Source organism: Danio rerio, chromosome 9 (genome assembly GCF_049306965.1).
Source record: "Danio rerio strain Tuebingen ecotype United States chromosome 9, GRCz12tu, whole genome shotgun sequence".
NCBI classification, from domain to species: domain Eukaryota; kingdom Metazoa; phylum Chordata; class Actinopteri; order Cypriniformes; family Danionidae; genus Danio; species Danio rerio.
In genome coordinates this window covers 9,630,888-9,657,242 of record NC_133184.1, presented here as the reverse complement: position 1 = coordinate 9,657,242, position 26,355 = coordinate 9,630,888, and the positions used below count along the sequence as shown (strand labels likewise).

Here is a 26,355-nt window from a genome sequence, read left to right as displayed (position 1 = left end):
TAATGGGCAGCACAAATGTCTTGATACTTAAGGCTGTTGATGTTGCCATCCACTCTGCAGATCTCTCGCATGCCCCCATACTGAATGTAACCCCAAACCTGGATATTTCCTTCACCAAACATAACAGATTTCTGTGATAATCTTGGGGTTATGCAGGTTCCATTAGGACTTCTGCAGTATTTGTGATGATTTGGATGTAGTTCAGCAGAAGATTCATCAGAAAAATCAACCTTCTGTCACTTCTCCAAATGATCATCTAGAAGTCAAGTTATTTTTTGTAGCTCTTACAGCTGGGATCAATGACAACACTTTTTGTCATGTACTGTATATTACCCTGTAAGTAAAGCTTTGGCCAACAGTGTAAATCATGAGCGAATTATTTTTACGCTCAGAAAATGACCATGATCACACAGTAAACAACATACAGTATACAATTTTAACATTTATTTTCCTGAGAGGTACATGTACATTGTGTTTCACGAGTAAGTTATTTGGCTTTTAGTTCAATTTACCATATTCTGTTGTATTTATGCATGTTGTTACAAGTTTCCTCATTACTGAAGTAAACAAAGTCAGCATGAAGGCAATGTAAAAGAGATTGTGCTTTACAAACATACCTGACAGCAAATAGACATGACATTGAATACTGGGTAGAGAAAGGGTTCTGCACTTCTAGCTCGAAAGCTGAAACATCTCATCTGCATAATCTTCACATTGATTGTCATTATTCACTTTTTTAAGGATGACACAATGAAAGAAACTAATGTCTATTCATTAAAATCCTTGAGTGAAAACCGTTAAGTTCCCTGCCAAATGAAGCATTTAACTGCTTCTCAATCTTACTACTCAATCTAGTCTTCAATTTTTTTGACATTTCCAATGTTGGAAATACATTTTCTAATTAAAAGCATTCACAACAGACCCAAAAATGATTAGCTAGCACAATTCTTCTGATAGAAAATCTCACAAAATCTGATGAGAACAACTCCAGGTTCAGATGTTTCACAACAAAATAAATGACATACATTTTATATAGTGGGAAAAAACTATCTCACATCAATTTGTAACTTTTTGATTTAGTGGCTAATTTGTATTAATTTGTATCATCTCTTTCTTACAATTTACAGTTTGCTCATCCCCCAATGAAGTATAGGTTTAAGGGTGGGCATGCCTCTTTAAATTGTGAGTTTTTGTCCAAATTAAATCTTATGAATTCTTTCTTACAATACATTAAAAAAGGTGTTTCATTTTGAGATCAAACTGGAAACATTTACATTTTAATGATTATAAAATAGTGGTGTAATGATCAAATCTCACGGTTCGGATCACATTATGTTTTTTAGTCACGGATCGGACCATTTTTCAGATCAGTCAAAAAAGGAAGGAGACAAATGTAATTTGCTTTCTATTTATTACAGAAAGAGTACTGCAAGACACCTTTAGTTTTAAAAAACTGAACTTAGAACCTGTTATTTTATTAAAATAAAATTAAGAAGTAATCAGCTGATTAAAAATAAATAGTAAAGTATTCAGTACTGTAAAAATTCACTGTTATTATTACTACTGTTCCTGAGAATGCTAAATGTAGAAATCTTACATTTATAATTTGTACAACCCATATTTATTTTAGTCTCATTTCATGTTTATTTATTTATTTTTATGATTCAGTTATTCTCTCATAAAACTTCATGTTTCCTTGCAAGAATTATTCAGCGGCATACTGTTAATGGCTGTTGTCAACACCTTTTGTTAAATAATGTAATTGCTGCCTGCAACTTTCACCAACAAATATACCCATGCCTTTTTGGTTAAAGATGAAGACCCCGCTAAATGTTTGTAGTGCACAACTTCTCTTACTGTAAAACATTTCAATTCAATTCACCTTTATTTGTATAGCGCTTTTACAATGTAGATTGTGTCAAAGAAGCTTCACATAAATGGTTATAGTAAATTGGAACAGTGTAGTTCAGTTCAGTTCAGTTTAGCTCAGTTCAGTGTGGTTTACCGATCCCAAACCGTGCAAGCTAGAGGCGACAGCGGAGAGAGAAAAAAAACTTTACCGATTGGCGAAAGTGAAGAAAAAAAAAAACTTGAGAGAAACCAGACTCAGTTGGGCACGACCATTTTAATTTCTCCGCCGGCCAAACGTCTTGTGCAGAGCTGCAGTCTCAGCGGCGAAGGCTGGAAGCTGGCCTCAGCGAAGACTCGTCTGTCCCTGGAGCATCAGTGGAATCAGTCTCATGCTCTCCACTACTCCATGACCACCACAGCAGCTGCTCAGGATACGGCCTGGTCCAGGATATGGAAACCTTGGGATCATCTCGTCGCTGGTCATGGATCGAATTATTGACTCTGCATAGTCCAAGGTCCTCAGGAAGAATATCCCCAGATGGAAATGGAGAAATAAAGAGAATAATTAGCGTAGCTGCTGTTCATAGTGTATATAAACAAGATGCAGAAACCTGTGTGGAAACCCAATTGATGCACTGACTGTATGCTTTACTAAACAGATAGGTCTTTAATCAAGTTTTGAATTGGGAGAGTGTGTCTGAGCCTTGGACATTAACTAGAAGGCTATTCCAGAGTTTAGGAGCCATAAATGAGAAACCTCGACCTCCTTTACTCGACTTTGCTATTCTAGGTACTACCAGAAGCCCTGAGTTTTGAAAACACATTTTACTGAACTTTCCTGCGTTTAATGAATCGAGAAGGCTTTTTTAACGAAATGAACTCTCTTATGGACATTTTTAACAAAGCGACACCAGGAAAAAAAAGTTAATTAGTATATTAACTCTAAAAATCTTATTTAATGTATGTATTCATCTGTTTGTTGTTTTTAATTGTATATTTATTATTGAAATGTTCTTGCTACGAAAATAGCCTTGGCTGCTGACAAGGCATTAAATAAAAAATACATTACATTACAGAGAGATATGACTATGGCAGCATAAAACTTTAGATCAAATGACTTCAGCTTTTGTGAACACAACATATTTTAAACAAAAACAATTCTTATTGACCCCTGTTCTTTTGTAATTCTGTAATTATGTTATTGTTTATTGCAATAATTTGTTTCATCACTGTAAAATCTGGTGAATTGTATATACTTTCATAAATAAAACTGTTCCGCAAACTATTCTGCACACATTTTTGTACAATTAAAATTTTATTTTCCTGAGAGGATCATATACACTTTATTTACATATAACTCATTTTTAAAATAGCCAGTGTAAAGACAGAAAACCTGAGTGTATTGTGTAGTAATTATACATGTAGTGACAATTTTCCTCATCGTTGTGTGCGCAAGATGAAATATCTGCTAAATCTACACAGAAAGTCAGCATGAAGGCATTGCGAAAGAGATTGTGCTTTACAAACATACCTGACATCAAATACCCTTGAACATCAGATCTGCACTTTAACATTCACGACACCACAATGATTTTTATCATCAACTCATACCAAGACACTACGATATAACCTTAAAATGCTACTTTGACATCTTTTCAGTAAAGTCCTCATTGTGCTTGCTGAAGTAGGTTAAGTTCACTGCTGAATGAGGCATTTAGAAAGGCTATAATTTCTCAAGCATGTCAATGTGATAAACTCTTACAACCTCTAACAGGATCAGAGATTCATCAGAGTTGTAGACATTCAAAATAGTTAGCTCGGTTTCTAATAAAAGGCAATCACAATAGACATGAAATAACTGGATATCCAGCCACACACACCATAGAGCGAATCTCCTAAAACCTGACGGGAACAAGTTGAGGTCTCGTTGCTGTAATGAAATATAAATCTGATATAAATGTCACAATGCATAAAAAATCATAATGGACATAAAAAATATTAATTTCTTCTATTAAGGAGAGTAAAATACAAGCAGAACATGTTCTGCATGAGATTTATAACATCCCAAGTTCATTTATGCCTAGTTCAGACTGCGTGATTTTAGCCCCGATTTTGGCTCGCCGACAGGTTTTGAGAAATCGCCGACAAATGCCTGAAATCACAGGCAAATCAGTGCTCATGCACGTGAGTGACAATCACACAGTGTGAACTATCAAAGGTGGATCTGAGAGAATTGCCGATGAGTCGCCGATGCCTGCAAGATATTTGGCATGCTAAATATCTGGAGCTGTCGGCGATTCAAATCATGCCGTGTGAATTGAGTTTTGACTGAAAATAACATCAGCGATCGCCTACAGCCAATGAGAGAGCAGCATTCATTTGTGTGTGTGTGTGTGTGTGTGTGTGTGTGTGTGTGTATGGAGGATGGAGGAAATGGAGGAAAAACTAGTGGAGGTTTAATAGGACTCAGGAGCAACTGTGTCTGTTTGACGTTTCATACAGAAAGAAATTAGTTTATTATTAACGTTGAGGAGAAATGGCTAATTCCCTTTAAACCCGGGTGAGCACATATGTACATGTTCTACCCCATTAAAGGATTCTTTCTCATTATGTAGTTAATAACAAAAGATATACGACGTGTTTTTGGCTGTGAGACGTAGTTTGGACGAAGTTGTCGATGATTCTTCCTATAGTAAAGTCATGCAATGTGAAAGTCCCTGCAGCCGATCCATCTTGCAGTGTACACAAAGCAGCGAAAAAACGCTAGCCCAGATAGTCATGCAGTGTGAAAACAGCTGTGACACTACTTCTTTGAAAATCATGCAGTCTGAACTCGGCATTACATTCTTGGCAAGAACATGTTTGAATCAAATAAAGCTATTAACGTATGACACTGGCACTATCTATCTATCTATATATATATATATATATATATATATATATATATATATATATATATATATATATATATATATTGCGTATATACTGTATGTTTTTAACATAATCTCAACATATCAGAGCCAGAGTTAACACCACTATTTGGCATAAAAATTATAATAAATAAACAGCTTTATCAAGACAGACCATTAACACAAATGACAAGTATGCATATTGTCAGCTTATACTGCCAGAATTACAATTTCGTATGGCATCTCCTCTATATACCCTGCAAAGATTAGGCGGTAACACTTTACGGTCCTGCCCAGTAAAAAATGCTGTGTTCCACACAATCGATATGTGTTAGGACAACATGAAGGAATTAAGTTATTTATTATTATTAGAATTATTATTATTATTAATAATATTTACTAATTTCAGTGAGCTGAACTTAAAACAATTAAGTTGCCCCCCCAAAAAACTCAAGAATTTTGCTGTTTCAGCTCACTAAAAATAAGTAGTTTGAACAAACAACAAATGTCAATGAGTGTATTAATTAGGATCAATTAATGTATTTACCTAACAATGAACAGCGCCTTTGTTACAGTGTATTTTAATCTGTTAACCTTGGTAGCAAATATATATTACAGTAATATTAACGAATACTTTGCAAATGTTCAAATGAGTTATGTACAATAGAGTTTATAAAGGAATCTTTTCTTTCTTTCAGTAGATTTTATGAGACATTACTTTAACAAACAAGTGCTTCTGATTGAATTTGCATGGCAAACCTTGAATAAAAAGCCCCAATCACAGTAGTAGCAATACATTTCTGGAACAACTTTACTGCTACTTTAAGGGTCTGTTCACACATGCCCGCTTTCCAAAGAATTAGTGGGTTTGTGGAAAGGGTTATTGTTAAAAATGTACTATTTTTTATTTTATGCCTTAAGTTTTTAGTTAATATAATCTCAAATTCTGCATAAATAGCTTATTCCCCCCAGATATAGCAAGACATATGAGCAAATTCTGTCTGGCCCAGACCTGATCTGGCCACAATACCCTACCTACTGTTACACTGTAGAACCCAACAGTCCTCTTCATCAAATGAAATGAGTGTAGTTAACTCAAAACTTACTGAAAGTTAATTCTACTCATTTGAAAAGAGTTTATAACTCTTGTGTTAAAGGTAATGAGTAATTCAAATACCTCATTACTTCAACGTTAATGGAGGAAGTTCACAGTGCTCGTATAGATTAGTTTAACTTAAATGGTTTCCTTAAACATTTTGAGTTGCCTTAACTTCTTGGGTATTACAGTACTCAGTAGGTTTGAGTTCTCTTCATTTATTGGGCCTCACTGTGCTCAAATTGCTTTGTTTACTCAAATGGATTAAGTTCACTGTACTCATTAGGATTAGTTTTTGAATGTAAATGGTTTGTTGCATGGTTTGAGCTACCTTAACTTATTCAGTTTTACAGTGTAGCAATGTTAGCTGATTTTTACAAACAGAACCTCATCGTAAAGTGTTACCATGAAAAAGTGGTACATTTCCAATCCAAGCTTAGTTAAACCCCAAACGTCAAGCTCCATTCAAGAAGTTAACATAAGAGATCATATGTGGTTACGAACCATAGAAAATGTTCTTTTGTGAAACGATGAAAACGATTGGCAGTGGGACATCCTCAAACACAATTACACTAAGTAACTCCAATATAAAACTATTTGTCCACACAGTGTGCGCTGTTCAGCAGTTCATTTTCAGCAGGTACAGTCCCTGCCATTGCTAGTCTTTCGGTTTTGAATGTCCTCGGATGAAGGTCAGCAATAGTGTTGTAGTTGGGAATAAGTAGAGTTGCACGTGCTTTGTGAGGACTTAGGTGTCTTTGCTTATTATTTCCAACCAAAGTGGAGACACTTCAGGCTGCATGTCCTGGATTTTCAGCACTTGTTTGGTGTACTCTTCGTTCATGCTCCTCATCTCGGTCAGGCACCCCATGATCTTTGGGAACAGCAGACTAAGAGGGAGAAAAGATTCAAATGAAATTGCAATCAGTTTCTGTTGAGTATGACAATGGTAAAGTGGAATGGAAAAGCAGTACTTGCTTAAATCACAAGCTGCAAAGAAGATTTACAGTATCAACTCAGCACAAAAAAAAAACGTTATTAAAGAGTGCAATGAGATCTGGTGAGAAATGTTGGAGTTCTGTGATACAAACATTAAATGCATAAGTGATTTAAACTATTTTAAGGGTGTATATTATATAGATAGGTATAGATTATTGACTGCTACTACTAAACTGAGCACTGCAGTTAAAACCAATGCAAACTGGTTAATGACGCCAACAAGAATTAACACAACTGACAACAGTACAACATTTGCATTTGCCCCATGCCTTTTATTAATCTCCGAACTGTCACTGTGTGCTTGAATGTCGATGAGCTGAGATGAGTACACCACTCCTCATGAGTAAATAACCAATCAGAGAGTGCAAAAGTTAGGGACAGGTAATGCTTTAGATTAGGCAGCCGGTCAGATTAGCCCAGAAAATAATAATTTGTGTTAAAATACAGAAGGGTTGATGTTGACCAATTTGGCATTGTACGATGTCCAATGTGAAACATAGTGATGGACGATGGCATCGTCGTCATAGGCGGTGGTGAATTAATTATTTATGAATAATATTGTTAAATTGTTGAATATGTTAAATGTAAAATATTATAATTAAATAATATGAATATTATTTATGAATAATAAATTAAGCCATATTGACTTAATTATTTGTAGCCTACTGTTTCAACTACTTGACCCTCACAGTCTTTGTTTTACCCATAATCAAATCATAAATAAATAAAGATAAGTCACACGTAAATTACCACCCGTCAATCACTTCTTCGGACTCTGGCATGAATAGGCAGAGTGATCTGTGCCATTATAAGGGTGTTGACAAACTTTATAAATAGGCACACAACCAACAGTATCTGAGGATTTTTGCTAAAATTACTAAGTGCAAGCTTGAAAGCGAAAGATTGAAGCAGTGTATGATGCTAATACATTACCTGATAGATTTAAAAGACTGAAGAGTCGTTAGATAGTGATAAGAGTAATTAAATATCACATTTGACAACTATAGTGAGACGCGATTCAGTGTTACATCCTTGATTGACTGTCCAAAGTGCACTGCTCCTCTGGGCTCAACTGCCTGGAACTCAGACGAGCGCATGAGAGTAAGTGTGTGTCTGTGTGCACATGGTCATGTGATGTGCGTTTTCAGCGGTATAGTGTGGAAGGAGGGCTTTTCAAAAAATGCTACAGTAGGTGAAACGTCAGTGTGGACATGGATCCCTTTCATTCTAAAATGCCATTTTAAAACTAAGACGTATTAGTGCAAACGGGGCAGTGTGTATTTTTGCCGGCTCAGTGTCGTGATGTATATCGGCCATGGGCGATGAACGATGGCATCGTCTTTTGACCCAACACTAATGGGTTCCTTCATATTTGATCCATCCATGACTTAAAGCCAATTTACTGTATACTTCTGGGTCGAGTGCATGCTGTAGGTGCAGCATAGCCTTCGCACAGTTGTATACCCTTCCCCATGCCCAGACATGCTACATAACAACTACATAACAACAGCACAATGTGCAAAGTGTGTGATTGGCTGCTTTAGTGAAGCTTTGAGGAGTGTAAACGAGACCATGAGAGGCGAGTGAGCCCAGTGGTGGGAGTGTTTATAAAGTCTAGTGTCCAGCAGAGAAACTCTGGATATGTACTTTTGTTCTGTGTTTATTATTTAATCAAAGCTGTTGAACAGTTGCTGGTTCCTGTCTCTTTCTTCCATGAATGTTTGAACCAGGGGTGTTGCTAGACATAAAACTCTACTGGGGCACGTCCCCCTCAAACATCATTCTTATATAAATATCTATAATGAATAATATAAATAAAGGTAATATTATTTTTATTTTTATCATTAACATATTTTAGTATACAATTATTATTCTAGATAAATACCAGATTTCCCAGTTGCAGATGGAAGGGCATCAGCTGTGGCGACCCCTGATGAACAAAGAGACCAAGTCAAAGGAAAGTGAATAAATAAATTATATATTAAAAATAAATAATGCTAACAATAATCGCAATAATCTTCTAAGAAATCATTTGCATAAATATTAATTTAATTTGACAACTCTAGAGAGCTTAACATAAAATGTATGGAATTATCTGTTTTCTGAGACCTGACTAAGAGAATTAAGTTTATTAAGTCTAACCTCCCTGACTCTCTCTCACTCATCTCTCTTGTCTGCTTTATTGACCTTATTTTTGCCTTATGAGCAGGCACAGCAATTTGAATCTTTTTGGCTTGAGACCTCTAGTCTCATTCACTTCTATTAATTTCTGGACATTAAAAACAGCTTGTTATGCTGCTTGATGTTGCAAACTGATATTTCCTTATTATTCTACTTTGTCAGTGTAGTCATGCACACACTTGCTTATAGAGCAAGCAATTTGACCATTTTCTGCCATTTATTATTTCTAGTCATTTCCTCCATTCTAACATTTTTACCAGTCATTGTCTCTAAAACAATGCAGCAAAAACACATTAAAGAATGAGGTCAATGCAAAAAAAAAAAAAAAAAAAAAAAAAAAAAAAAAAGATAATAAAAAATCTGCCTTACAGAAGCTATGTTAAGTCAAAATAAAATCATCACGATATTATATAAACTTTAGTTTTGTTAACTTGCAAAACTAACTGCGTGCTGATATCTCTTCATTAAAGGCTCTTACGCCAATTTCACAATGTATGACACAATGTATCACAATGCTTATTTTCAGCGTGCAAGCTAACAACTGGGATTCACACTGGGAGGAAGAGCAGTGTGTCAAGCAGGAACGGCCTGTGTAGTGTGTGCATGGTTTTCTGCACGTATCCGTCAGTTTGTTTTCGAATAACTGCATTGCTTTTGCAAGTGTTGATTCACTTGTACATAGTGAATAACCTCTTTATTCTGGGATTACCCTTAAGTAATACACTTACATATATTGTCAATTGTAACTCAAAGCATTTATTGGGACACTGACCTGGCAACACCCCTGGTTTTAACAACTGTTACAGTAGAATCAATCGCATTTCAGGCATTAACTTAATACACCCACAAAGGAATTTAACACAATGGAACAGAAACCTCGCTGCATACTAGTGTTTTGGAAGTGTTATTGCCAGAGCAACAAAGACATAATGCATAAATATATATTCACACAAAGGCATTCAGCTACTTGCAGATGAGGTGTCGTGTGATCTCTCAATGTCGAAGGGTAAATTAAGCTTTACTTTCAACTGGAACCCTGACGGTGAAAATCTGATGGGATAAATTGGCAGTGGGGTAAGAGATCCAAAACCAAAACAAACATACTGAAACTTTGTGCACATTTTCAGACAGACAGTCTGTAAGATTATTTTTCAGAGATGTGAGGTTAGCATTATTTCCTAAATCTCTGCAAACACATACTGGCTTTATACTTTAGCAGAAGAGTTCAAAATGACATACAGTACGCAAAATACGATGGGACCATCGCAACTAGGCCACCTTTACAGGTACTAGTCCATGCACTAAATGTAGGCCAGTGGCATACTTTCACCCTCCTTCCTCCTTTTCAGCAGCAGTTTGAGAAAACATTCTGGGCTCTATTTTTACAGTCCATGCGCAGAGCGCAAAACGCAGGGCGCAAATGCTTTCAGGGCGTGTCAGAAAGCATTTTTGCTAATTTAAGGACGGGAAAATCCGCTTTGCGCCATGGCGCATGGTCTAAAAGGGTTGAGTTTATTTTCTTAATGAGTTCAATCAGAATCTCATCTCCCATTGCCTTTAAGAGCCAGCTGCGTCGCGCCATAAGCGCATTCGCTATTTACATGACGTAAAGTAAGTGTGAGTGGAAAAACTGAGCATTTCACTAGCAAACAGTTAACAGTTAACAGAATTTTTTTTTACAGAAAACTGTTAAACAGAGCATCTACTGCGTGAGAATGAGAGATAATGGATCTACTTTCGCTCTTGGATAGGGAAACCTTTACGCACAGACATCAATTAGTCTATAAATAATTAATTGCGTTTGTTAAGCGCAAAAATTCGTTTTAAAACTATTTCTGAATTCAGTTCTAATTTCCAGCAAACGAATAAATGAACAATAATAACGAAGTGTGTGAGGAGAATAATAATGCCTCATGAACCACTTTTTTTTTTACTATTAACTCATGGTTGACAGTTAACTAAAAGTTATTCTCCTATAATTCACACAAATCATCACAGGGTGTAAGAAAATATTTGCTTAATCTATAAAATTTATACAATATAATTTGATAGTGCACTATAGTTAATTTGCCACTGACAGCTATGATATGATTAAGCTCACTTTGATTCAGTTTTGCTCAGCTTTGCATTTCCACTGCAGTTTAGTTAAGGTTGAAGGAATTATCTCTATAGTTGTGCCATCTCTACTGACTTCCTAAAACTTTTTCAATTTAGGTTGGGAACTGCAACCAATGAGAGGAACGTCTGCACTTTTTTTTTTTTTTTTTTTTTTTTTTTTACTGACCAAAATGCTTTAATTTGGTGTCTTGTGTCACAAATCCAATAATCCTATAGCATTAATTTTCATTTGAGCCAATTGATGATCAGCAGTGTGTATATGTCACATTTTGGTAACCATACACCTCTCCAGAGGTGGTACTAATCATAAAAACCACACACTACAGAATTCAGTGGAAAAACCCTCAAAAGTGAGACTTTCCAAACCGAAACACCATGTAATGAGAAAACTCCTTATAACATACCTGCCAACACTCCCGTTTTTGCCGGGAGTCTCCTTTATTTCAGACCCATCTTCTGCCACCCTCGCGTTTTGTTATTTCTCCTGGAAAACTTCTGTATTTTCACCACTAGCTTCCCTCCCCCCACCCGGTCCTCAGATTTTTGGTACAGTCTGTAACACCCGCGGGTTGCCAATCACAACATGCTGATTGAAGTGGCCTGGTGCCTGGCCTGGTGCATATTACAGTTACTTATACAGTTCTCAGCTGTGTTATTCAGACACCTCACCTACGACACCAAGCCCCAAAACCCAACCCCCAATAGCAAAGCATGCTAAGGGCAAGGTCTCAACGAATGTGGCTTTGTCTTTGTGGATCCGTTAAGGCCAACGAAACTCTTTTGTTGATTAACTTGTGTGGTCAGTGGCTGGACAAGTTCTTTCTCCTATCTACTTCATTTGCATGCTTTGATTAGATTTGTCTCCACCTTTAGACACTGCCCCTCCTAAAACATTTAATAGACAGGACGACTATATCTCAAATTAGTTGGGGTGTCAAATTGATTGTTTCTTTGGTGCACCGCGATGGGTGTCTTTTTCTTTTTTCGCTCGAAATTACGACCACTGCTCCGTTTAAGCCCTCGCAATATGCATTTAGCTGTGAGAGCTCTCGCTGAGCGGAGCTCTCAGTAAGGGACCATCGGAAAAGTGCTTATTTTTTTCGTTTTTTTTTCTTTGTTTGGTGCTGTCCATGTTTGTGTATGTGTGTGAATGAGAGACAGTGTGGTGCTGTGTGCCTCCCCCCCAAAATATAACAGTGTATGGAAAGCACCGTCAATGCACCGTGATGCACCGAGATATTGAATTGAACCGAAACGATGGCATGATAATCGTAACCGAACCATGAGACCATTATAGGTTCACACCTCTACAAGTTACACTCATTTAAAACTTGTTTTAGACTCTAGACTTGCTAGACATGTGTGCTGTGGACTTCTTGTGAAGATGCTGTTTGACTGCAGAACAACCAACACATCTAAATAAAAAATTCAGCTTGTCGAGTCTCCTAGTTTGGGTCCTTATCATGGATTATCATGCCATCGTTCCTTATTTTTTCCAACACACCTAAAACTATGATTAACAGCTTAAATTTTTAATGGAAACACTAATTAATCAACTTTTTAGCATAACAAGTTGACACAGTGATTTCTTTTTTACAGCCTTTTTCAAGTCGTCCATCCAACCAATGAAATGAACAGCTAAATAAAAACATTAACCAATGGTTTAGAAATGTAAAGTGTGAATGAATAGCCAGAACTAACAGTGAATTTAGAGCACTATGGAGCATGAAGTGAGATAAATCAGACGATAGGCTAAGTCAAAAGGGAAATAACATGAAAAAGTGCTCTTACTTTTTTTCTGGCCCATTTCTCTTGGCCTCAATGTAAGTCTTTAGGGTGAGCGCTAGTGTTTCCTGGTTGCGGTCGATCACTTTGTGGTCTGTCACACCAGGGCGATCTGTGGATTAAAGCACATATCAGAGTTAAAGTGACAGCTTGCGTGTATGTGTGTTCAAGTGTGTGATGTTCAGCTTTACTTGAAGTACCTGGTGAAAAGAGAGAGAGGGCCTGCATCAGCACATACTCCTCCTCATGCAAACGCAGCTTACGCAGTGTGTAATGGAAATTCATCATTGGGTCCAGCAGATGGTGCTGAAAACCAGCTGTTCATCAGCAAAGGGATGAAGGGGAAAAAAATAAAAATTGGTTAGGAGTGATGCAGGATGTATAGTGCAACCCTGTTCCTGAAAGCACACCAATGGTACACATTTTCAACCTCTTCCTATTCAAACACATCTGAATCAACTCTTCAGAACATAAGAAGAGACTCCAAAAACTGAAATGGGTCAGATAATTTTATTTTTAATAAACAAAGCTATTTGTAATACACCCTAAAAGACTGACCGTTGCTTCTTTAAACTACTTGTCGAAACACAATTCTTATATTTTTTCTGAAACTTAAATTTGTAAAAATGATTCATTAACTTAATCAATTTGTGTTGGGACAACATGAACTATTTGTGTGGAACCCAGCATTTTTTTTTTACAGTGCAGTACTTACATGGTTGCATGGTTATATTGTATTATATTACATGAACATTGCTGTGGGTGGACAGAGAGTGTGTGTGTGTCGATTTGTCCAGTGACTTAGCAGGCGTGCGCTAAATATAACCTTGCGATAGTTTTAATGAGCAGTTAATGTGTTGTTGCAACTCCAAGCAGCAACAGATACTTTAATGTCAGCATGTATGAATAAAAAGATTATGCAAGTAGGTTGATTCAGTATATTAGCTCAGGTCAGAGTAATCACATTTTCTGTCAGACAGAATGTCTACACCTGCGGATGTTCGTCTAATGTTTAGGAATATGTGCTGCACAGAAGAATAACACCATGAATGTCATTGTTTTTTTTTTTTTTCATTAACCTAACATGCTTGTTTATGCATGAAGGACAATAAAACAATGATCAACATTTTCTTATAATTTGCCTACATAATTATTTTGCTGATGTCTTTCAACAGTCGATATTACAAAAAAGGTATTCAGCACACACAGTTTATAATATTTTCATTAGTTCAGGGGTTCCCAAACTTTTAAGCTCGCGAACCCCAAAATAACAATGCCAGTGACTTATGACCCCCAATATCCTCTGAGGTTATTATAGACATATAAACCCTGCACACACATCCCTGCTGAAAAAAACAAAACAAAAAAAACAGCTTAAACCAGGTAACCTGGTTGTCTGGTCTTAGCTGGTCGACTAGGTTGTTTTTAGAGGAGCTTTGGCCATTTCCAGCCTGGTCTTACCTGGTCAGGCTGGGAAATGACCATCCCAAACCCGCTAAAACCAGTTTGGACAGCCTGGTTTAAGCTGGACATAGCTGGTTGTGACTGGGCTGGTCAAACTGGTTTTAGCTGGTCATCTCCCAGCCTAACCAGCTAAGACCAGCCTGGAATGGTCAAAACCCCTCTTAAACTAGGCTAATCAACCAGTTAAAACCCAGCTGTTTTAAGTATTCACCGTTAAGGACATTCGCTGCATAAAAACTTGCTGGATAAGTTGGCGGTTCATTCCACTGTGGCAACCCCGGATTAATAAAAGGACTAAGTTGACAAGAAAATGAATGAATGAATATTAATATGGGAATCAATATTAGAAATAATCATATACAAATAATTTAGGGTTTAGTCTATCTGCACTACAACATTTTTTTTTCTCATGATATTTACACAAATCTGTTAAATACACAAACAATTCCTCTGCATTTATGGAAAATTGTTTTGATGACTGTTCTTATGGCAGGGTCATTCATTCACATGTGTTTGGACTGAATGAATGCCAGTCTTAATTAAAAAGAAGAGCTGCCTGCTCTGAATGACAGCTTTATGAATAGAGTTATCAGGGTAATAACATAGAGAATGAGCAGGAGCCTGTTTCCAGGCTTTTAGTTGCCTGTTAGTGACTGCAGAGAAGAAGAACAATTAGGCAGTGTGCAATGCTACTATGGAAACTCAATTGCACTGAAAATCAGAGAGAAAATCAATGGAGATTGGAGCTACTATGAGCTTTGGCTATGTCACACGATTCATTACTGAAATATTCATATTGGTTTTACAGTAAGAAAAAAAACATGATTATGAAAGCTTTGGAGATTTTACATACAAGCTTAAAGAAACACTTTTCTTGAAAATAAAATCTCCCCTAGAGCTAACTGAGCCAACAGGTCAAAGTTGCCTCAAAGCAAGAAGGTCGCTAGTTCAAGTCTCAGCTGGGTCAGTTTGCATGTTCTCCCCGTGTCATGTGGGTTTCCTCTGGGTGCTCCGTTTTCCCCCAAAGTCCAAAGATATGCGCTATAGGTGAATTGAATTTACTAAATTGTCCATAGTGTGTGTGTGTGTATGGGTGTTTTCCAGTACTGTGTTGCGATTTTAAGGGCATCCGCTGTGCAAAACATATGCTGGAATAGTTGGTGGTTCATTCTGCTGTGGCAACTCCTGAGATATAGACTACGCTGGGGGAACTTTAATGAATAATTGCTTTCCAGGCCTGGTGAGAACTATTTCAGTTTATCTTAGCATAAATCATTAAATTAAATTCGACTATTAGCATCAAATTCAAAAATGGCCTAAATCAGGGGTGTCAAACTCAATTCCTGGAGGGCCGAAGCCCTGCACAGTTTAGTTCCAACCCTGCTCCAACACACTTACCTGTAGGTTTCAAACAAGCCTGAAGGACTCAATTAGTTTGATCAGGTGTGTTTAATTAGGGTTGGAACTAAACTGTGCAGAGCTGCAGCCCTTTTGGAATTGAGTTTGACACCTGTGATCTAAATGTTTTGATAATTTTGCTATTTTAAAGCTCAACTCTTCTGTAGTTTTATTACAGTATTTACTAACACAGACAGAAAATGAGAATCTGTGCCCTCTCAACCCAACTGGGATCATGTACTATTACCTCATGTAATTAAGTAAGGAATCTTGTAAGGATCCTAGATGATCAGATGTCCTTCAAAAAGACCATTACTAACTCATGCAGATTTGCACTTTACAATATAGGAAAACTCATTTTAGTCACTTGGATCCAAAATCTTGTCCTTTCGGTCATGACCCAAAGCTCATGACCACCATAGGTGAGAGTAAGAACATAGTATATCAAGAGCTTTGCCTTTCGTCTCTGCTCCTTCTTCACCACAACGAACAGGTACATCGACTGCATTACTGATGCCAATGCACCAATTTGCCTGTCAATTTCACGTTTCATCCTCCGCTAGCCAAGTAAACCGATGCTGTCTCTGAGTCTGTCGTATCTTCTTAATGGCCAGACTCTGCCTCAATATTATTGGAGCTCACCATCGGCAGGTATTCAGGTAGATATCTTCATTATAACAACAACAATAAACATTTAAATGTGGCATTCATCTTAATATAAACACACAGCTATTCATGATATCTTGCATTAACATCTACAAGCAAACAACACTCAGAGGTTTAAAGCCCCTCTCCATAATTGTACCTCCACAACGCTGGCTGTAACTTTCACAAAAGACGATTGGTAAGGTTGGAGCTTTAGTGCTTGGTGCCACCATGACGCTTTATGCAATGTCATAAGCCTGCACCATTCTCTTGCTCGGTTTGGCCAGCCCAGAACTGAAGACCAACTTTTCCTGGACAATAGACTAAAGACAAACACAAAGACACGAACACAAAGGTGTGTGTAAATGTATGATCAATGTTAACCTGAGGGGAGATGGACATATGGAAAGAATGACTGGATGCATGCGCGATGACAGGGTCCTTTGTCATCAGCAGCATACTGAGGGAAATAGGGAAGATAAGCAGACGTCTGTGTGTGAAGTGTGAGCCAGTGCTGTCGTCAAAGCCTAAGGGAAGAAGCCTGGGTACTTCATACATCCTTAAACCTCTACAGATGATCCAAAACGCTGCAACAGGTCTTTAATGAGTCCAAGAGAGCCCATGTCACACCTCTCTATATCTGCCTGCCATTGTACCCTCTTATCTCCCACTTGCTCCTGAAGGTCCACATCCGCTCTAGGAGCTTCCGGTCAGTAAGTGAGTGGAGCCTTGTGTTACCATTACAGAGAGATTTAAAGTCACTTTACAAAAAAAAAAAAAATCATTCATTGTTCTTTACTGATGGAATGTCCTTCCCATTCCCACATGGACTACTGATTCAAAAGTGAACTACTACTGATTCACTAGCGACACAGCTTAGAAGATTGTCAGTGCCCCTCTTCCCTCCATTCAGGACATTTGCTCCAGCAAAGCTCCCAATATTGTAAAAGATTTCATTCAACCCTTTTAAAGTCTCCTCCAGCTCTTGTTTTTAGGAAAATTGTTCCAGAATATCAGAATCATCTCTGCTATACGACTCAACAGCTTCTTTCCTCAAGCTGTAAGTGCCCTCAACTCCAATCATTTTACCCCACTCTGAAATATTATGCACAGTCCAGCTCCCAAAACCCTCATGTCTCCTGCCAACACACCACACAAAAACCTCAAACCTCATTATGTAATTCCCAGGTGAGTGAGTTTGACAAACTACCAGTAGAAAACACACTCTTTAATCTCTGACACTTTAACCTTCACGTGTATAAGTTTTGCACATTTGCACCAGACACTTTCTCACAATCATTCAATATTAAAACAAACAAACAAACAAACAAACAAACAAAAAAAGCAAGCTTGCTTTGTTACCTAAAACCAGGGCTTATCTTGGCACCTCATTTTACCAACCCCCGACCCACAACCGCCCTCCTCCCCTGTCCGCTGTTCACTTTCACTTTCTTCCGTGACTCTCCAACCATCTTCAGTATCGCCACGGCGACAAATCCCCGCTCTTCACTTTCATCCTTCATCCGCGACACCCCTCCGCCACCCAACGAAATCCACCCACCCCCCGCTCTCCTTTTTTGTGCACGACAACTTTCCATCCTCAGGTAACATGCTGGATCCTTTACCCCGATCTGTTCTGGGACCTGGCAACTCACAAATTGAGCACTGCCTAAAACCGAAGATTAGTGCAAACTAAACTGAAACTTAGTTTCTAATCCAGCTTCATTGTATAGGCCCATGGAAGTTTCAAATACAAATGGGTGTCTTGTTGTGCAGTCTTTTCTCAATAAAATTATACAATACCCTATTACTTTAACAGAACGCTTAAGCATAGCAGGAAACACCAATATGGCGACGTGGTGGATTCACTTTGACATCATGAGCAGTCCAGTTCGCTATTACAGATCAGTGAGTCCAACCCTACATTTGTTTAGAAGCTGTATAACCTTTAGATACAGTACGTCAAACCAAGTACGAAAAGAGGAATGCGACTTCCGTTTCAAAATAAAGTCACATATGACCATGAAAGTTTTACTGACTCAAGCAGAAACACACTGATTGACGCATGTACTAAAAAAAGGAAAGCAGAAATTGCTTTCTTGAATGGCTTTAGAGCATCAATTTAAAGAAAGCTTGGCTGTTCTGTTCAACTTTTTGCCCCACAGCACTGCCATCTCCCTCATTATCCTCAGATATTTCCCTGCTGTGTGTCTCACACCTCCCTGGTACTACAGGGGGTTAGTTTTTCCCTCTCGTTTCTCCTCTTCCTCCTCTTAGCAGGAGATCTGTGCCAGTGGCAGGGGGCAGAAACAGAGAAAGTGCTCTGGTTTTCTGTGCTCATGGTTACCTTTCTTTCTTCAGCTTCAGCATAACAAGGTATTGTACTTGAAATGCTCATCGAGTGGAATGAACAATGAAGTACCAATAAGCATTACAAAGTTGTCCTTTACACTTAATTAAAAGACTCCAGAACCACTGAGCACTAACATATGACACAACCCAGAGGTCTGTTACACAAAACAAGTAGGAAAAAAAGAATAGGTGCTGTATGTAAGGTTTTGACTCTTCTAAAGCTATTCTAAAGATACTTAAAGGGTCACGAAATACCAAAACACATTTTTTGAGCTGTTGACAGTCATATATGTGTCCTACGCTGCTAAAAACACTATTAGGACACCTATATTTCACTAAAAAGTGAAAATTGGTTGTTTTTGCGTTATTTCGAGCAAATTCGTACTTCCGGTTTGAAACGAATTTTTGAAGCTGCGTGACGGCCATGAGATCTCCGCGTGTATTTTAGCGTGTAGACTGGACGTCTGTACCTGGGAGTGCCTTATTTTGTCTCTGAGTGTGCTGCATTAATGCATGAGTAAGATGTGGATCAAACCAATCAGTGCGCTCTATTGTGCAGCTTCATTCATATTAATTAATGTTACAGTGTTTAGATGGCAGAGAGATGCCACGTTGTGTTGGCAAAACAAGCGTGCAGTGTTGCTTTCGTATCAAACTAACTATTACATTGAGTGTAAACATGTTAGCACCACAATCAAACTTGCCGTCGTGTAGGATTTTCGCCACATTTTGTGACAGGAATAATACACACGGCTTTCTGACACTACCTGCCGAGTGCATCTAAATTTCCGGGAAATGCAGAGCTTTTTTTTTTTTTTTTTCTCTCATTCGCCATGCGGTGACAAACATTGCATGGAAAATGCAAGCTTACAGCAGTCCCTCGAATCAAATATCTAGTTTGTCACGAGAGGCATGAATGAATTCCCTGAATAAAAGAGCCAAACTGCAGTTAAAGTCCACCATTTTATAATTTGTCAAATAATTTGATTACTGATGTCCATGTAAACACAGTAACTGTCTTTCTCCCCCGTGTGTGTGTGTGTGTGTGTGTGTGTGTGTGTGTTTGTGTTGTAACTGTGAAAATCAGCTCGTGCCCAAACCGACACTCCCATTTTTATGCAAATTTTTTTCAGACCCTCCCTCTTTTGCTCCTAAAATGACATTGTCAGATGTTATGTTAGAGAGCGAGCATGAGGTTGATTGACTGTTTACACAAAACGCATGTGCTTGTACGGGCATGACGTGGAGTTCATCCGCGAATAGCAGCACATTATGACACAAGAGTCACTTGAGCGTGGGCCTTTCAGAGAAACTAGGAAACATGACAGTCGTTTTCATGTTAGCTGAGTAGCTGTGTATAATCAAAGTGTGATTTATGAAAAAATAATATAATTTCCTTCAAGTGAAACATGAGCACACATTGCTTTGCATCTTATTACCACAACCAAGCCTTAAAATTACATTCTGGATCATCCCTTTAATTACATCATTGTGTCTAATTATTTTTAACTCATCTAATGAGAATTTATAGCCAAAAGCACTGTAATTATAGTGCTTATAATTAGCTTGGTTATTAGATTTTTTTTTTTCCTTTTAGTTTTAGTTAGTGTTTGCTTTGGTGGAATTCAGGTTAGAAATATATTTCGATCCCAAACAGATTTCATATACACGGAGTCCTATATACAGTTAAAGATGTTCAAAGTTTGAAATTTTAATTCTTTTAAAAATATTTCTCTGTTATGCTATTTAGCGCGTGCACATCTAGAACGTGCTGACGTGAGACGTCTGCTTTAGCCAATCAGAACAGTCAGACGCCTTCACGTCCGCGTGGTTTATGAGAATAAAAGCCTTTGAACATTTTTCCAGACACATTTAGCTGATAGAAATTAGGCAGATAACGTTTATTTGTTCATCTTAATCCCAACCGTGTAAATAATTATCGATAAGATGCTTATGTTAAGCCATTGTTTGTTTACCTTCAAGCTTTGCGTGTGCCCGTGAAACAGCCCGTGAGCGCCAGAACACGCATATGATGTATATCTCAACATGGCAACAGGGTTTTCAGCGCTGTGTTAGCGATCTCTGGGTATTCTGCCATTACTTTAATCCAGAACACCGGCAGAGTTGTTGTCTCGAACATTGTTTTAAGGCCGCCGTCATTTACGATCTCCAGCAGTTGGTCTTCTTCTTGCACGGACATGCTGGATTCAGCTGGTTTGTTGACAAATAGGTCACATATCCATTCCCTAGCCGTTTGTGGGTCCTTTGAGGTTGGGAAGTAGCGCTCAAACTCCTTTAACAGCGAAGACTGATGATCATGTACCAGCTTGGTGAGTGAGAGCACAGGCTCACTCTCACACAAAATCCCCGCTAATGTTTGAAACATGTCCAATATGCCTCAGTTTGGCTTTAAATGCAGCTACTTTATCTGCCAACTACAAGATAATTAATTCTTGTGCGGCCCGGTACTTATAGATCCATGGACCGGTACCGATCCGCGGCCCGGGAGTTAGGGACCACTGCATTAATGAATATCTATACAGCAGTAGATACTGATGTGTACCTGTCACATTTGCCATGCAAAAACAGTGCAACGCTAAACGTGTGTGTGTGTTTGTGCGCATGCATGAGCATAAGCAAAATTTATAACGATGTTGTGTGTGACTCATTGCTGCAGAAAGGCTTGAATTAACTCCACAACAATTATAACAAAAAAAATTGCTAAAGTTCTTAAGCTTCCTTTCATGACAAATGACAAGCGACAGACCGGAAGTCATTTATTTCCAATAGAGAGTTATCGGGGAGCTACGTGGAGTTCCGATCATCTCCGTATGTGGACAATTCAGATCCGAATTGAGCTGCGGACCAATTGTGAGTAGACCGTTTACGACTAGCTGACCAGATGTGATATATTCCTGTGTTGTCCAAGCAGGTCCGTGTGCACGAGATGAAATATAGTAGTTTTTTTGGTTATTTTTAGAATCAGAAAAAAAAAAAAAATGTTTCTATTCATAAATGTAAGTTTTAAACCTATAAAAATATAATTTTTTAGGTTGTCTCCACATTTCCTCAGATATTTTAGTGGTCTATGAGTTTAATGGCTTTTGAGAATATGCGAATAATGGCTTTTGCACTCCTTTATTTCGGACACTTCGAGAACAGCTTGTCCTTTATGGAGCACGTCAGAACTGAAAACTCTGTGAGACTGCCACAAGGGGGCTTATTCCGAGAGTCGTGTCCAAATGTTGTGTGCAGTGGCAAGGCGGCTTAACTATGGTTCATTCTTGTCTGTCAATGTGCTGTTTATCTATGTAAAGCCTACAACCTGGTTTATACCCGACGTGTCCCCTAGCTTGTACAAAAGCAAAAGATGCATCAACGTTTTATTTAAAAAATATTGAATGGTTAAAAATCTTTATAATCATTCAAATTAATTATAAAAATAATAAAAAATAATTAGTTAAAAATATTTGAATGATATAAATGATATGATGTTCTGGAAACTTCTGTTTATTTGTCTGATTTTATGTTGGGATTTTTTGACCGCCTGTCATTTTAAATAATATCACAACAGCGAGCGCGTCAAGTATTAAAGCCTCATCTGCTTCATAAGTTGTGGGCACAGTCAGAGGAGGCCCATGACGCAGCACCAGGCGAAAGTATAAATCAGCATAACAGCTTCGACACACACGCGGAACCAGCTTTAAAGGCACAGGCACCAAAAAAAGATACAATGCCATAACAGCTCAAATTTCTCAGATTTAAAAAGGAATAATAAATAATTTGATGCATATTTTGAGATAAAACTTTACAGACACATTCTGAAGATAAAACAAATTTATAATAAATCTTGAAAAAGGGTTAAAATAGGTGCCCTTTAATAATTATTTTATGTGTGGCTACAGAACAGACCACTGTTGTACGTTGACTTGTCTAATAAAACTAACTTGCCTAATTAAGCAAATGAACCTTGTTAAGCCTTTAATTGGCACTTTAATTTGCACTTTTTAAAAATTACCTTGCAAAATTACTAGTAAAATATTACATGCTAAAATAATGGCAAAGACAAAAGAAATGAGTTATTAGAAACTAGTTATTAAAACTATTATGTTTAAAAAGTGTTGGCAAAATCTCTCCATTACACTGAGCTCAGAAAATGCTGGAAAACAATACTAATAATTGGAATAATTTTAATGTCTAGAGTAAACATGAAAATACATGAAATATTTATTCTAGTGATAATAAAGCTTGCTTTTCTGCTTCATTACTTCAGTGTCACATTGTCTCACATTTAATTATATGGTTTAATTACTGTGCATTTTACAATTCATTATAAAACTAGTCAAAAGTAATAATTGTAATATTATGAATGCTAAGTTGTTAAACACAAAGGTTTGTTTCCTAACAAAACCATAAAACCAAGGTTTTAAATAGACTAATAGAACAGCCTCACCTCGAAAGGCATCATCCATGCAGTACTGCAGGGGGCCGCACTCCCAAATTCCCGTCACTTCATTAAAGAACATGTTGAAGTGAATCAGAATGATCTCAAAGGTGGCACCTTTCAGCAGCGAGATCTGGTCCTCCATAACCAGAGCCCTGTCCAGAGCACAACAGTTTCATTAATCCTTATGAGTTAAGTAGCAACTGTATAATAATGATCAAAAAAGGGTCTTGTCTGACCATAAAACCATCTGTTTCAAAATATTTATAGCAGTTTAAAGAGGGTGACCAGGGGTACTTTCTTTGTACCTTGCTTTAATGTTCTAAGATGATTTGACAGATCCTGGATCTGTTAATTTTGATAACTGATCTCTGGCTAATTCAATCTTCAAACAAGTTTGCTAATCAGATTAAAGTGTCTGGATGAACTTATCTGAGATCGATGCGTGTGTTGTGAATGACAGCTCTATCGATCCTCGAAATCATGATCAGCAATGTAAAGATTGGCTGACGGCACATCATTTGAGTAATATTCAATTATTCATGAATTACATAAAATTCATAGGAAACGGTTTGTTAAATATGATACACAATAACTTTTCAAGTTTGTTGTGGGGTACAGGCTTTACACTTTTATCTGTCAAGAGTATTTAACAATCTATTTAGTTTTACAGTTAGAGCGGATTTTCTTCATTAGTAGCCGATATTTAATTGGTGATAATTAAATATCGGCTACTAATGAAGAAAATTAATAAGACTCCTAAGAAAACTTTCAGTATTATCTTTGCTTGAACTGACCCAATCTAATCCTGTTTATATGAAATTACTAAACGATCATGGATCGTGTCAATAACCAAATCAAACCAAATCCAGCTAATTGAGACAGACAGATCCATCCATCCATCCATCCATCCATCCATCCATCCATCCATCCATCCATCCATCCATCCATCCATCCATCCATCCATCCATCCATCCACCTACCTACATTAGATACACATGTAAACAAATAAATTAAAAACAGTGGTTATTTTAATTAAACCATGGTAACTCCAAATTAACCATTCTGTTCAGACCATAGCTTAACCATGGTATTTTAAGTAAACTATAGTCAGGTTTCTATCTTAAAGGTGCAGTAGGTGATTTTCCACAATGCTAACAGCTTAGCATAAATCTCTGAATCACAGTCCCTCCCCTGTCGTCTAGAGCCACGCCTCCTTAAACACGAGCACCGCAAAAAAGCTCTCTCTTTTGTGTTAAAAGCGACTAGTGCTTGTCCGGCAGCGTGCAAGCCAAACTGAAATGCTAATTTAGAGTGAATAATCAGAGTAGCATGATAAACAATACAAGGAGAGACAGGAGTATTTACTTGTGTTTTGTTGTTAAACTAATTAAAACCTACATTATCGATGCTGTAAAAGGTCCCTTATGAAACTGAAAATTCAGGTTTCAGGTTTTTAAAAAGTTTTGATTCAGCATGTTTTTACCGATCGGGTGCGTGCTCTCTCTCGTGAATGCACGGCGGTCGCAGTTCAAATCTGCATTTGCTGACAGACAGATTGGGCTACTTATCGGAATTATGAGAGATGTCGGTCCAACTCTATTTAATTGGATGAACATTTTTTAGTTTTATGCCTTACCCAAAATATAAAAATACATATAAATACATTTAGATCATTTACTTTAATCATTACTATTAGACTGTGAAGAGACTTTCAACCAGCACAACAAAAAATGCTTCTAGAGACAATCACCTACTGCACCTTTAACAAGAAGCGGATCAGGCAAAGAAAGTCGTAAAAAAAACGTGTTTTAATTTCACAAACTTTAAGCACTTTTTATTATCCTGGGATAAATGTGATACCTGGTCACTATGAAACAAGAGTGGCAGTATTCACCTGAACATTGTCAGCGTCTTCCCGAAGTTGATGACATTCTTGATCATGTACGTGGTGAGGTCTGTGAAGTGTGGCAGAGAGGTGAAGCTGCCACTTTTAAAGTGCTTCTTCTCTTTGTCAAGGCTCTGGCAGCTGGAGGAAGAGGACGAGAGCGAAGTGGAGTTGAAGACCCACTGCACTGGGTCTTCAGCGATGGGTCTGTGATCGATCCAGCTGCCGTTTGTGACTGGAATGGACTCGGACACAGACTTCTGACCCCGATCTAAAGGCTGCGGACATACAGTAAAGCTCAGAGACTGACTTCACAAAGAAATAATACTGCAGCAGACAAACAAAATGCACTCAATTTGTTACCCGGAACTGACTGAAATGGGCACAAGTCATGTCGAAGGTTTTCTTGTGTGCGTTGAGCAGCTCTTGTATGACAGCTTCCTGTTGAGGAGTGAGAGTTACAGGCTCTTCCTGCATCCTCTTCCTCCTGATCTGCAACCTCCGCTTCTCCACCGCCTCATCCGACATGATCACTGAATTAAAAACAAACTTTGTTATTATGGTGTGTATATACAGTGCATCCGTAAAGTATTCATAGTGCTTCACTTTTCCCACATTTTTAATGTTACACAGTCTTCTTTCACAATGGATTAAATCCATTTATTTCATCAAAATTCTGCACACAATACCTCATAATGACAATGTTAAGGGTTCACGAAACCCTGGAGCACTTTTTAAAAATTTTAACCAAATTGTGTGCGTTGAGCATCAGGTTAGACAATGTTAGCACCTGTTAGCTTTAATTGTGGGAAAAACTGCATAATTTGGAGCTTTTGTCAGCTAATTTCAGTTTCCGGATTTAAATTATTTTTGGGGCGGGATCAATATTGGCGACTTAGCACAGAACTACAAGTGCAGAGATGACACGTCCGTTTCTTATTATTATTCATAGCGGAGTTTTCTTATCCTATGAGAAGAACCGGCTTCTTATTTATTCATGACTGGGCGTGCTTTCCGAAGGCAAGACAGCCCTGCCTGTGCCAAGCTGTAAGATCTTGATTTGCTGATTGGGTGCGACCGCGTTCACGGACCCATGGCACACAGTGTTTAGCTGTTCATGAAGGGTCGTATGTGTTTGTTTCCATAATCCACTGAGTTTGTTGGATGTTTTTCCCTGCGATGCTGTCAGGGCTGATACAGCAAAGCGTAACAAAACAGCGTTGTC

The 26,355-nt window shown here is 37.8% G+C and overlaps 1 protein-coding gene across 3 annotated transcripts in view; it reads right to left on the bottom strand.

Annotated features, from left to right (window-relative positions):
- Positions 1–424: 424 nt before the first annotated feature.
- The window catches only part of nr1i2 (nuclear receptor subfamily 1, group I, member 2), a 65,419-nt gene continuing 39,488 nt past the window's right edge, over positions 425–26,355 (bottom strand). For 2 of the 3 annotated variants that reach the window (NM_001098617.2, XM_021478724.3), the window contains exons 4-9: positions 25,494–25,663; positions 25,140–25,408; positions 23,252–23,397; positions 13,140–13,256; positions 12,946–13,051; positions 5,688–6,746 (exon numbers count right to left, since the gene is read on the bottom strand). In NM_001098617.2, the coding sequence (NP_001092087.2) occupies positions 6,605–6,746; positions 12,946–13,051; positions 13,140–13,256; positions 23,252–23,397; positions 25,140–25,408; positions 25,494–25,663 (950 nt within the window). In that variant the 3' untranslated portion in view covers positions 5,688–6,604. Of the gene's footprint in view, positions 3,782–5,687; positions 6,747–12,945; positions 13,052–13,139; positions 13,257–23,251; positions 23,398–25,139; positions 25,409–25,493; positions 25,664–26,355 lie in introns of those variants that run through there. The other variant, XR_012385004.1, reaches the window with a different exon arrangement.